The 13,206-nt window shown below is 45.1% G+C and overlaps 2 protein-coding genes across 2 annotated transcripts; both read left to right on the plus strand.

The window, feature by feature from the left end:
- Nucleotides 1-895: 895 nt before the first annotated feature.
- On the plus strand, nt 896-8,323 carry LOC310847704 (protein-glutamine gamma-glutamyltransferase E-like; the record flags this gene model as incomplete). Its single annotated transcript, XM_083745767.1, has 9 exons — nt 896-920; nt 1,664-1,831; nt 2,134-2,376; nt 2,498-2,703; nt 3,606-3,734; nt 4,104-4,281; nt 5,984-6,083; nt 7,526-7,632; nt 8,091-8,323. 9 exons carry the CDS (start codon nt 896-898, stop codon nt 8,321-8,323), a joined length of 1,389 nt encoding a protein of 462 aa, XP_083601893.1.
- A 903-nt stretch (nt 8,324-9,226) lies between these two features.
- Nucleotides 9,227-11,625, plus strand: LOC310847743 (protein-glutamine gamma-glutamyltransferase E-like). The gene is made up of 4 exons (XM_083745808.1): nt 9,227-9,401; nt 10,395-10,546; nt 10,831-10,964; nt 11,463-11,625. Exons 1-4 carry the CDS (start codon nt 9,314-9,316, stop codon nt 11,608-11,610), a joined length of 522 nt encoding a protein of 173 aa, XP_083601934.1. The 5' UTR covers nt 9,227-9,313; the 3' UTR covers nt 11,611-11,625.
- Nucleotides 11,626-13,206: the final 1,581 nt, after the last annotated feature.

Consider the following 13,206-nt stretch of genomic DNA (forward strand, 5'->3'; position numbering starts at 1 on the left):
CCTCCTCCCCTCCCCCATTTATCTCTGGCCCATCTACTTGTTTTGCTTACAACTGGGTGATTCATTAGAACTGGCCAGGTAATCTGTTTGCTAAAGATGTGCAGATATGGATTTTAGATGCCTCATGTGATTCTGATATTGTCATCTGCCTCCAACCATTCAGACTTCCTGGAATGGTTCCCACAATTTTATTGGACTGTCCCTGGCTTGTACAGCAAGAAAATCCTCCTTTTTGCAGTATATAAGATGCTTCCAAACCCCTTTAGAACTTCATCCTATGATAGCAAGGACTCCAGAGCAAATCAGAACTCAAAGAGCAAGAGATAATGGCTGGTGAGTATGAGCAGTCAGCAAACGTCTGCCTTGACAATTTGAGGAAGCAGGGCTTGAGGTAGGTGGGTGGGTGTGAAGACTTAGAGGGGTCAATGGAAAACCCAGAAAATAGGAGGTCTGGGTTCTCTTACAGGCTTCTTTTCAGAAATTGAGGCTCTAGAGATCTCTGCAGCCAAGTTCCACCAGTTGAAAAGAAAATATCCCAGAGAGCATATTGGACAACAGAAGGAATCCCCAATATCACTTGATACATAGCATTTTAAAGCTCTAACTCATCTCATTACGCTCACCATTTGAGTGAATGCATGCATCAATAGGTGCAGAAGTGATCAGAATTTTGGCTATTCTGCGTGAATAAATTCAGAGTAAGAAGGGTAACACCTTGCTAGCGTAGCACCAGCTTGCAAAAGTTCTTCATGTGTGCATAGGGAGCTTGAGGCCATAAAGAGGGAAGGCAGACTGCACAAGCCCTCTCTCATGCCGCCCCCCAATTACTAACAGCTCTGTAGGCTGCTCTGCTGGGACAATGTGTGTACAGCTGCATTGCTGCTAAGCAGTAGCGATGGGATTCAGAATCACTGATCAATGTGAGTTTTTTCACAATTCCCTTTGGCAAACTTGATTCCTTCCACAAAATGGTTCATAAAAACCCCTTGGTGGAGCCATCTCCTTGACCATTGACCATGCTGACCAGGACAGACAAGGTTTTTCATCAAATCTGATAGTAGCTGGACTGCTTGTGTGCCTTATTCTCACTTGATTAAGCATGTAAGTATGTTGCTATGTTCATTTGGGCATGTCATACTATATCCAAAAGAACATATAAGTCAATGGGCTTGCCATGACTTACAAGAACATTTCCAAGTCAAAGTATGGTTTGCATTCATGACTTTTTAAGAATGATACTTGCTTAATATAAAAAGAAGCATTAACAAAATATTCAGTAACATCCACCTTTTAAATAAAAACATGAACTCTTTCCTTACCTGTCTCCTAGCTCTCCTCTATCCATTTATCTAGAAAAAAAGTGGCAGAACTCTGCATGAACACCTCCCTTGTTGTCTTATAGTGGCAATGGTGCCCCCCGAGAAGTGCCAGAACGAAGTCTGGGGAGTTCCGGCTGAAAAAGTCCCAGTTTCATTTTGTCATCATGTAATGGAGAGAGGAGAGCTAGGAGACCTGTAAGAAGCATAACACTGAATGTTAATAGCTCTATTGACACCTAAACGAAACAGGGTGGTCCTGGGGAGGACTGCTATAGAGGAACTGCACTTAGTCCCATTCATAGCTTGCTGTTAGTGGCTCCATTTTCCTCCTGATGTTATTGCAGGTTTGGTAAACACTGATTGGAAACTGAGAGAAAACACCATCAAGCACCGTACTGATGAATATCCCGGCAAGGAACTGGTTGTGCGACGAGGACAAGCCTTTTTGATCTCTCTGACATCCAGAGGAGCGTTGCCAGCTGCAGACAAACTAACATTTACTGTAGAAACAGGTAAACACTTTATCTTCCCCTGTCCTCTCAAAAGGGAAAACAGTCCCTCATTTGTAGAGTGGAACTAACCAAGCTTCACTCATATAGTCTTTCTCCAGCCTTCCCCACAAAACCTGCAGTAGGCTATGTGCTGCACAAATCCACAGAAATGTGTAGCATGACTAGGTAAGTTCTCTGATCTCCTTGCAAAGAGGGCATCTATCTTGACACACCAATCCATCTTGATGGTGCGTGGATTTCTCAAAATATGAAGTCAACATACAGAGAAGCCACCTCTTCCTCCTCTTACCTTTTCTTTCCAGGGTCAACCTGTGCTCTACAGGCAGAGACACGAGTGGCATTTGGCATCACTAGCACACCAAGCAGAAGATGTTGGAGCGCAGTACAGACCTCTGCTGGTTATGGCTCCCTGAGTGTCTCCATTTTGAGCCCAGTGGATGCTGCCATTGGACGCTACCAGCTCAGCATCAAGACAGACACCAGCAGAAGCACAGTCCCCTCCAGCCTTGGCACTTTTGTGTTGCTGTTTAACCCCTGGATGCCAGGTACAAAACATGTTCCCTAAGTCAGTGCTAGCCTAGCAGTTCAAAACCTGATCTCCTCCAGGTCCACCTGTAGGCTTCTGCATGATTGGTGGTAGAGATAATCACTGTGTTGTATGTGTAGAAAGGTTAGAGATAGGAGAGCACTGGCATGGTGCCACGCTACCTGGACAAAGAGAAGTGCTATCAGAGTACCTGCTTGTCATTCATCTTTCAGAGGATGATGTGTTCATGGCTAATGAGGCAGAGCGCAAGGAATATGTCCTCTCAGAGTTTGGTGTCATCTTTTGCAACAATGGAAAAACTTTACTGCCATGGAATTATGGCCAGGTAAATATAAAGTGGGGGGATTTCAAACTAGGGATGGAGAAGAGTTTGAACAATGATTAGGAGGCTGGAGGGATTTGCAAACAAGCTGACCCACTGAGAAATCCCCAAACCTTTTTGAAGTGAGTTCCACCAATCAATGGGGAGGAAATGAATTTAATGCAAACCGATCTAATTTGTACTTACCAAACCAAAATGCAACTAACCTTCGTAACTGGCATATCTCTGAATTTTGTGATGCAATTCTCTAACTAAAAAAAAATCTATACCAAAAGGCATACATTGGGGAACATGTGTGCAAAGGTGCATATATTGCATGGTCAGGCACCACAGCCCCTACCACCCCAACCAGAGAGAAATAACCAGTCAAAACACATACTTTTGGGGTCAAATGAGACCACAACATTATTGATGACTGATGTACAGGTTTTGGAGTAGGCACTGGGAATGGCCTGAATAACCAGCTCACCTGATGGAAGCATATCCTCGGGATGGTCCTATGACTTACATAAAATGGGTATCCCCCCACCCAGATTGCCACCTTGAGGACAGCTATGGCCCTAGCCTCCAACGGGGCATTGGACATCTGAAAATCATTTTATAGAACTAAAACTTGGGAAACTGGCAGATGAAAGGGTTGCAGATGATGAAGAAGTTCCCTGGGCTGGATCTTAACAGACTTTGGATAATTCTCTGGAAAAGCTTGAGATTTCTCTGAGAATATGTCACATGGAAGGAAGGAAGTTTGGAATCAGTATTGGCAGCTGCCACCCATCAAACCCATTTCACTTGGGGACACTGGAATTCCTGGCACTCCAGTATTCTTAAAAAGCTCTCTCTGTGCTAATAATTTGATAGTGGTGGTGCATTTCACTCACTTGTCGAATATTTTCTTCTGTGGACAGTTTCAAGATGGCATTCTGGATATCTGCCTTTCTATGCTGGACATGGGCTTAAAATACCACAAGGACTCAACTGCTGGTGTGAGCCAACTAAGTGACCCCATACATATTGGGCGAGTGCTCAGCGCTATGGTAAGGAAAGACTTACAATTTTCACTCTTAACACAAATACAGTAGACAAGTGTTTCTGTGGAGCAGCCTTTGCTAACATGGTGGTTTCCAGCTGCTTTGGATTACAACTTTCATTACCTCTAGCTGCTCATTAGGATTTATGGGAGCTGTATTCCAAAACACCTGGAGGGCACCAGGTTGGCAAAGGCTTCTGTAGAGCCACAAGAGTGACTCCCACCTTCCTTCATGCAGGTGCACATTTTTTTGGTGGTGGCAAAATGCTGGTAATATGTGGCATCCCTAAACAGAGACTGGATTCTGCACAGCATATGAAGAGCAGCAGTGTGTTGATTGCACAATAAATGCGCAAATATTTTGACTTTTTTCCAGATCAACTGCAATGATGGAGACAGAGGAGTGTTGTTTGGATGCTGGAAGGCTTGCCTTGATGGGAAAGACCCAGGAAGCTGGTCAGGAAGTGTGGAGATATTGAGGCAATGGGAAAGCTCTGGATTTGAACCTGTCCGGTATGGGCAATGCTGGGTCTTTGCAGGAGTTCTGACTACAGGTATGTCTCCTTGGAACCTTCTGTGACATTGCCCTTCCAGACATGGCGTTGGGATGAGGAATGTGCTCAAGCACCAGGAACTACATTGTGCTATAGTGGAAGGCAGTGTGAGATTTTTGCAAGTACTGCTGCAGCTGGTTAACTAAAGGAGGTCAATGTGCATCACTGGAAAGCATGGGTGGCTGGATAAATGCAAAGGGAATCATGGAACTCATTTTAAAATGCATGCCCTGCACAACATGTTCAAAGTACCCAGGGAATAAAAGAATCACAGTCTCCCCTAATTGCTCTCTGGACTGACCCAGAGAGCCAGTCCAGGGAACAAACATGAGGGAGTGGATGGAAGAGAAAGGGGAAGTCCCTATGCTGCTGGTAGAAGTGTAGCATTTGGGAAGACTACCTAGGGCTGGCCCAATATATTCTGGCACCTGAGGTGAACCACAAAATGATGCCTTCCCCCTCCTCCGACTGCCGCTGCCAGGGAAGAAGGGGTGAGTGAAAATCTACATTGGAAAAAGCAGGGGAAATTAACATTATCCAATGATTGAAGTTGGAATCAAAGCCTGTTGTTGGGAGGAGAGACCCACTCTGGTCCAGAGCCCAGCAAACACCAGAGGGCAGTGGGAGGAAACCAGCAGCACCTCCTCTTCACTGAGAGGCTATTGTAGAGGCATCATTGGGAATGGGCTGCTGAGAAGGCAGGGTATATGGCCTCCAAAGAGTTCACTGCAATAACTGCTGCCTCTGCAGCAGCAGCAGAGGGTGATGCAGGCCAGATCTGCTGCCCCTGTGGATCTTGCCGTCTGAGGCAGTCACCTCACCTTACCTCATAGGTGGGCTGGCCCTGACCTATTAAGCCATACTTCCAGCTGCCCTTGATCTGCAGGAGGGAAGATGCATCTGTCGCAGCTTAAGAGGTACAGTTGCAGCCATTGTCGTGTTCCAGCCAACACAGTGTTGTTGCTTAGATTTCCCAGGTTCCTAGCAAGGCCAAGGAGCTGTCCAGCAGCATAAGTAGCCGATCTCTTGCCAGGCTGCTGAAGCAGTAAGTGAAAAGTCCAGCCCATAAGCAGAATTATCACACAAGACAAGGAGCTGGGCAGCAGGATGTGCTGGGCAGATGGACGAGCTATTAGCCATGATGGATATTATGCCGTGCCTCCATGGATCATGAATGTTCTGCCTCCATGGATAAAGGCAGCAATGGTTTTAAATACCATTTGCCTGGAAACTGCAGGTGGGGAGAGTGTTCTTGTGGTCAGCACCAGCTTGTGGGTTTCCCACAGGCATCTGGTCAACCACTGTGAGAACAGGATGCTGTACAAGATGGGCCACTGGCCTGATCTGGCAGGCTCTTCTTATGTTCTTATGCACTAGAAACAGACAGGTGGCAAGTGGAAGGTTTTATAGTTGACCCTGTCGGCCCAGAATTTCTGGGAACATCTAGAGAGTACTTTGGCCTATGGGTCTTCCTCCTTAGTAGGACTCAGAGCCCCTTGTGCTGTCATGGGCCACAGAGGCCAGTGAGCCAGGCAATTCATTCCATGCTGCTGCCTGGCAATGTGACATTTGATCCAAGGAGCCAACAAAGGGTATCTTAGAAAGAAGTGCTGGCTAAAGAGCATAGTAAGGAACAATGTTGCTGAATACCAGTGAGTCCCATTATTTCCATATTCTCTCTCTCTCTCTCTCCTTTTTGTAGTCCTCCGGTGCATAGGAATTCCCACTCGCATCATTTCCAACTTCAGTTCTGGCTGTGACAAAAATGAAAATCTGATTCTGGAACCATCAGAGAGTACCTGGTAAATCAGCCTTCTTCTCATCCACCACAATACATCTAGGGCTCCTATACACCAGCATCTGTAGATGAAACCAGAGATGGAAACTGAGGCACAACAGCTGTAGGACAAAACCAGACATCTTTGTCCTTTGCCCCCACTTCTCTGCCACACTTGGCAGGATCTGTGACCTTCCGTACATCCAGACATACAAAACATCTCCTTGCAGTGACTAATAATTCCTTACTTTCTGTGATAGAAGGCCCAGTTACAGCTAGCTAAAAGGAGGGAGAAAACAGCACTTTGAGAGGGGGAAAGAGAAGAGCTTTGTGCCTGATGTCCAGCTGTATAAGAGTGTGGCCTCTTAGCTGTGTAAAATCCACCCCAAGGGAATATTTACAGCCAAAAAGGCAGTCTCTGAGCTGGGGGTAGGGGTGGGGAGGTTAGATTGAAAGACAGTGGTTATTGTCTTTTAAGGGTATACTGACATAAGAGAACTGGGAAGCTGTGTGGGAACGCTCTACTTAAGTCCCAATTCATTAGCGTGGGGATGTATATTCTAGGAAGAGAAGAAGAATCCCAAACCGTTTAGAAGGTCTGATATACAGAGTCTACTACAGGAGCCTCAGGAATGAAATTTCTAAAGGTGGAGGACCTGAAACTCAACAGGACCAAAAGAATCAGCCTGTTTTAATACCCACAAGTTATCAAAGTCTAAGTTATAACACCTTACGTGTTAGATGTAAATTTGCTATCTTATTGAAAAGCCTGAGACATCTGCTGAGTTCAGCATATATAATTTGCTAATTCTTTGAAGTTTTCCAACTTCTGAAACATTCTTGTTTGTCATTCTTGTTGTGAAATAGACCCTTTTTCTGCTTAATCTCATAAGTGCCAGAGTTTTCTTTTTGGAAAAAAATAGTCAGAAGGAGAGGGGCACGCCTCATCTCCCTGGACAGCTCACCCTCCATGCTCTGCATTATTCAGATACAGTGGTAGTGACCCACTGTACCATTCTGTTCCAGCAGCACCAGACAGTACTTGCTCAGTCACAGGATGCTCTGAGGTGTGAGCTTCCCAAAGCCATTTGTGTCACACTGATGCTATTTTGCCTCTTTCTGATGCAAAACACTTTGAGCGTGATATATATAAAATGAGCAGCTTCCACCATGGCTGCTGTTGGAAGCAGATTGTTAGTTTAGGTACCTTGGTCTAATTCAGCTGCAAGGCTCCTTCTTTGTTTTCCTCCTATGCTCTCAATATTCATTCACCCCCAGAAAATCTTGTCACCATGGGTCAGTTGCGTCAAACACAGCATGGCCTGCTAACTACAACAAAAACAAGCAGACTTAGGGGTCCCAGGTGCTCCTGGAAATCAGCTCCACTCACCTCTGAAAGCAGCTGACCCTAAGATTTGGGGCATCGTTGCAAACCTGCACATCAGATTTATTTACTCTTGGCTGCAGGAACTACCATGTGTGGAATGAATGCTGGTTTGCTCGACCTGACCTTGGCTGCATGTACAATGGGTGGCAAGTTCTGGACGCAACTCCACAAGGTCGAAGTACTACAGGTACAAGAGCTGACTGCTGGGGGAGTTGGTTGTGTTCAGATCTCTGTTCAGCTTCTCGCCATGGTATTGCTGTATGATAGAAATGCCCAGATTCTGTCATGCCCCCTCCATATTTAGAGGCAGTATGAGCCCTCAGCACCAGTTGCTGAAATATAAAATGAATGGGGGAAAGCTATTGTTTAGAGATATACTTCCCCCGAATGTGGAGGCTTCATTGAGCTGTCATTGCCCATAACTACTGACAGACTCACTATCCATGATTTTGTGTAGTCCTTTTCTGAGCAATTTAAGCTAGCAGTCCTTACCACAAATCCCATGGGTTCACCGTGCAGCATGTAATGTCACACTTGTCTTATTTAAAACAACCTATTTTGTCCCCAGGATATACAGTAGTTCTGCTTGATCATTTTTGCACACACTGCAGATGCAGACCTTTTCTCTTTTCCTTAACTCTCCAGAGAAACTCGAGTGTGGTCCAGCTTCAGTGAAGGCCATCAAGGAGGGAGATGTGGACCTGCCATATGACACCGCATTCGTCTTTTCAGAGGTCAATGCTGACATCGAGGGCTCATTGGACACCAAGTCCATTGGGCAAAACATAAGCACAAAGGCTGTGGGCAGCAATGATCGCCTGGATGTCACTGATAATTATAAATACAAAGAAGGTGATGCAAAAGAGCTTCCTCTATAAATAGGTGGAAATGTTTGGAGATGATTGACACTGGCCTGTATTCAATTTAGGAATAAGCAGATCATTTCATCAGTGCAAGGATTTCTCTTTATGCAGTGTAAAATCCCCCCTCCCCTGCCCTCTAGATCTGTTTACCAACCCCTACCCAGAGTAGACCCCATTGTGCTAAAACTAACATTTGTCTTACCACAAGTATTTAGCTGAATATCACCATTTTACAGTCAATGGCCACTTAACCCATGTTGGCAGCAACCACGCTTTTTCATGATGTTGGACAATTTGAGATTCAACACACTTCTGCCTGCAGCTAAGAATGGTCTACATATATCGCCAGAGAAGGCACAGATGCTAGGCATAAGGAAACCAAAACACACAGACCCAGAGGCAGTTCAAATGCATTTTCAGGCACCTTGTTTTTTGTCCAAGTAAGTGTTTGGCTGGGGCAGTGAAGACAAAACGGATGACATCTTCTCTCTAAATCTGCACTCCAGGCACAACCAATTGTATCTGAATCCATGTGCAACATCCAAGCTAGACCTAGGTCAGTAGTCAACTTGCCAGTGAACCCTACATACCCCAACCATGCTCTGTGTTAGAACTTGCACTGCTGTGACATTTGAGTAGTTAAAGTGCTCTCTGGCCTAGGGAAAGCCAGAGAGAGAAGGCTGATGAGCTTCATGCAATGCACTCTTGATCCCAGGGGCTGCTAATGAACTTGCATCATTTGAGTCAGAGGGCCCTGTCAAATTTTGCCATCCTATTCTTACTTTTTCAGGCTCTGTCAAGGAAAGGGAAGTATTTGCAAAGGCTTGTGCCAAACTCAATCTGAAAGCAAGCCACTCTGAATCTGCCAGAAGCCTGAGAGAAGCTGCAAAGCCCAGTATCTTAGGGAAAATCAAGGTGAAGAGCCCCCTGGAGATTGGCAAGGATGTCCACTTGGTCTTGAGGCTGACAAACCTTGGCTCTACAACTGAATACCTAACACCCGATATGGCTGCTTGGTCAATTAACAACACTGGGAAACCCATTCATGAGATCTGGAAAGCCTCCATCTTGGTGACCCTTGGCCCCAAAGAAGGTAAGTTTTTTCATGGGTTTCTTCATAACCAGGTATGAGTTAAGCTAGAGAATGTGGGCAAGGAGGGAGGATCATTTGGCACCTCAACCAGATGAGGGGACTACTGAAGTTGAACACACATCATTGATAAAACCTGGTGAAATGAATCCTAAATGGTCCATCCTTGTTAACTGATGTGAGGGACAGAAGACTCCAAATTACCTGTTGCAGCCTAGCAGGAGATAGTAGACATGGATACATTGCATGTTACATGCCTCTGGAAAATCAAATCACAGAGTTATATCAAACTAAGTTCCACATTGAAATTAATGGATTTAAGTAATTAATTTCAGTAGATCTATTCTGAGCACACCGAACATGAATATAATCTACAGCAACTTCCAAGAGACTGCGATCTACTCCCACTAACACGGACCCCCCCCCAATCGTCCAGTAGATCGCAATCGACCTGTTGGACATCCCTGATCTACAGGAAATAAGTTTACCTCCCCCCAAGTGCTGTTGAACCAAACACTACTTGGCAATGATGGCTTCTTCCCTTGGGTTGTTCCATCCCAGGTGGTCTTCTAGTCAGCCTTTGACCAGCAAAGTGGCTGCCTCATGCCTCACCAGAGTGCAGTGATGGACAGTTCCTGCTTTCTCACATCCGGGGAATACGGGAAATTGCCTGTGTGGTGACATCAGTGCACGCTTGCCTCCTTTCCACTTGCTCCATCCCAAGCAAGAAACAGGAAATGATGGAGAAGGGCCTTGCTTTTTCAGCTATTGGCAACTGAGGGAGGGATGCAAAGTTTTTATGATTCTCCTATCCCTCGCCATCCCCCTTCCAGCTAGGACAGAATTACAACAAAGTGGGCCCCAAAGGGGGAGCCCCTCCTTGGGAACATTCTGGTCATTCTTCATCAGAGCAACATAAGGAGGGTTTTCTTAAATAAGGAACAACCATCTGCCAGGCTTGTGCAACCACACCTCATAGTGATTTTTTCCCCCTAGAAAAAGAATTTCCTATCAATATTTCATATGCTAAGTACAAGCAGTACCTGCTGATAGACAACCTGATTAAAGTCGCAGCTTCATGGTCAAAAAAAGAGGGGGGAAATGTGAACAGAGTCATAATCCTCGAGAAACCCAGCGTCGCAATAAAGGTAAACCCTTAGCCATTATGAGCTGCCATTATGAGCTGATTCCCTTGTGTCTGCCTAGGGTTAAGGCAGGCTCAAATGTCATACATAAAAACACCCCAAGAATCACTGCACTTCGCTACCTGCAACTCTGAGTGCAGGCAGACAGAGGAACCAGCAAGAGGAGGTGGTTCCAAGGGAAAGGAGGAGGAGGGAGCTGTGTCTCTATGGACCTATCATTTTGAACCTGGGTCAGGGTAGCCTTAGGAAGGGTTGCCAGTAACTCTGTTGAACTTTGTTCTGAGCAGTTGCTGCGAGAGGCAAAAGTGGGCAAGGAAGTGAAGGTGGCAGTGACCATTGACAACTGTTTTGATGAGGAGCTGAAGGATGGTGTGCTGAAGGCGGAGGGTAGTGGCTTACTGGAAAAAACCTTCAAGAAAAAGTGAGTATAAAAAAGAAAAGAAAAAGTAAGTATGTGGGGCATCTGGGCAAGTGTGGTGGCTCTGCACAGGGTACCACCTTCCCTTCTGACTGGGTCACAGAGAGAGAATGGAGGGGCAACATCTCAAACAAGACATTCCTCTCCCCTTTGTGGCCTTGTTCTTTTGCTTTCAAATTATCCATCTGCACTTGCAGAGCAAGCAAAGTCTGCACTCCAGTGTGGAGAGCTGCAGCAACCAGTATGGAAACAGGCATCTAGAACAGCATTCATTTTGCCCAGCTTGTGATACCTGTGATTGATTGAGTTAATAAAATGATGCTCTACCTATCTATCAAACAGTCTCCATGGGAGCTTTTCAGCACATGCAAAATACTACCCACTGGCCAGCCTTAACAGACCAGCCTCTGATCCCCCTTAACAGACCATCCTAAGGCATGCACTGTGCTGGCAATCTTCCCAGGCCCAGGCTGACTTATCTCCTTTGCTCCTTATCCACAGTGTACCACCACTGAATCCCCAGGACAGCTATCAAGTCCAGTTTAAGTTCATTCCCAGAAAAAGTGGGACCAAGTATCTGCTTGTCAACTTCTCCTGTAACAAATTTAAAGACAGCGTAACCTATCAGGACATTAATGTAGTCGACTGATTCAAAGCCCTGAATGTGGCCAGCCAGGCAGCAGATGGAGGAGGTATGCAGTGAATGAGTCCTGGGCTGCAGGGAAGCAAATGTTTAATATGCATCATATAAGCAATTACCTGAGTGATAGAGTTTAATAAAACTTTCCTTCTTGTATCCCAAACTTGTGGTCTTCTTTTCTTAGGTCTGTTGAATTCCTTTGACAAATCCCTGTAGTCAGAATGTAAGAGCATCCATTGCTAGGGCAGACTAAGACCTGCCTGACTCAGCAAGACATTCCTGGAAAGCTCGTAAGTCAGACATCTCTAGATTGCTTTTGTGCATGGACTCTCCACTGAGCTATCAGTGAGCTGTTGACTCCTCCTCCCTGAACGTCTTCAATAGCCCTTTTACAAAACAGCATCTTATACCTCTGAGTGCAGAAAAGTGCCCAGCTACCGGCAGTTGAATCCAGCCTGGGACATTTCTATTTAGGCTTAGTACCACCTAGGAACTGACTAGTTGTGGAGGAAGTTTTCATTGCGACCACAGCATACAGGCAAGGCAAATTCAACCCATTCCCTCTCTGTTGAAGTTCTAACAGAAAGGGCTTCCCCTGCCAGCTGCCACTAGTCCCAGAAGGAAAACTCCTTTCTGACCACAGTGATGGAAAACAAATGTAAACTTTTCCTCCCCTCATCTCAAAAGTTGGGTTCGCCCATGTGCCTTTTATCATTTTTTTTTTAAGTGCAGATGTATTGACTACCTCTAAGGGACCCTTTTTCTATGCCACTTTTTCTATGCCAGTAAAGAAGATTGATTGATTGATTGTATCTAGGGTCACAACTAGTTTAGTCACAGGATAAAATCTGGCAGGAAATGTACACAACCTTGTAGTAAAGACTGAACAGTGTGATCCTATGCATCTCTGAAAAGTAACCATCACTGATTTTCAATGGAGGTTAGTTTATAGCAGCTGATGTGGTTGGGGGGAGCTGCAGAGCCACCCTTCCAACACTGACAGATAGATAGATAGATAGATAGATATAGATAGATAGATAGATAGATAGATAGATAGATAGATAGATTTATTGTCATTGTCCGTATATACACAGTATACACAACAACGAAAATCAAACACCCAAGACCGGATTCACATACACATTCGCACGTATCTCCAACACTCTCATCCTATTCAGACATAATCTATTAGAACATAACATAATCCAGAATACAACATAACCTATTAGAAGCATAGCATAACCTAAAACCTATCTCATTCCTTACTACTCACTGCTTGCTATTTCTTACAACTGGCCCTGAGATCATTATTTAGTGCAATCAGAGCTCTTGGATAGAAACTATTCAGAAGGCGTGTGGTTCGTGTTTTCATTGTCCTGTATCTTCTGCCCGAAGGCAACAGTTCAAAGAGGTTGTGAGCAGGATGGGTGGGATCTCTCAGGATATTGTGTGACTTCTTCAAGCTGCGAGACGTGAAGATCTCATCCAGGGTTGGTAGTTGGAGCCCAATAACATTCTGGGCAATTTTAATTATTCTCTGTAAAGCTTTTTTATCCATTTCAGAGCTGCTCCCATACCACGATAATATACTATAGGTTAAGACAC

Source organism: Podarcis gaigeae (genome assembly GCF_964106915.1).
Source record: "Podarcis gaigeae genome assembly, chromosome: 6".
Taxonomy (NCBI): Eukaryota; Metazoa; Chordata; class Lepidosauria; order Squamata; family Lacertidae; genus Podarcis; species Podarcis gaigeae.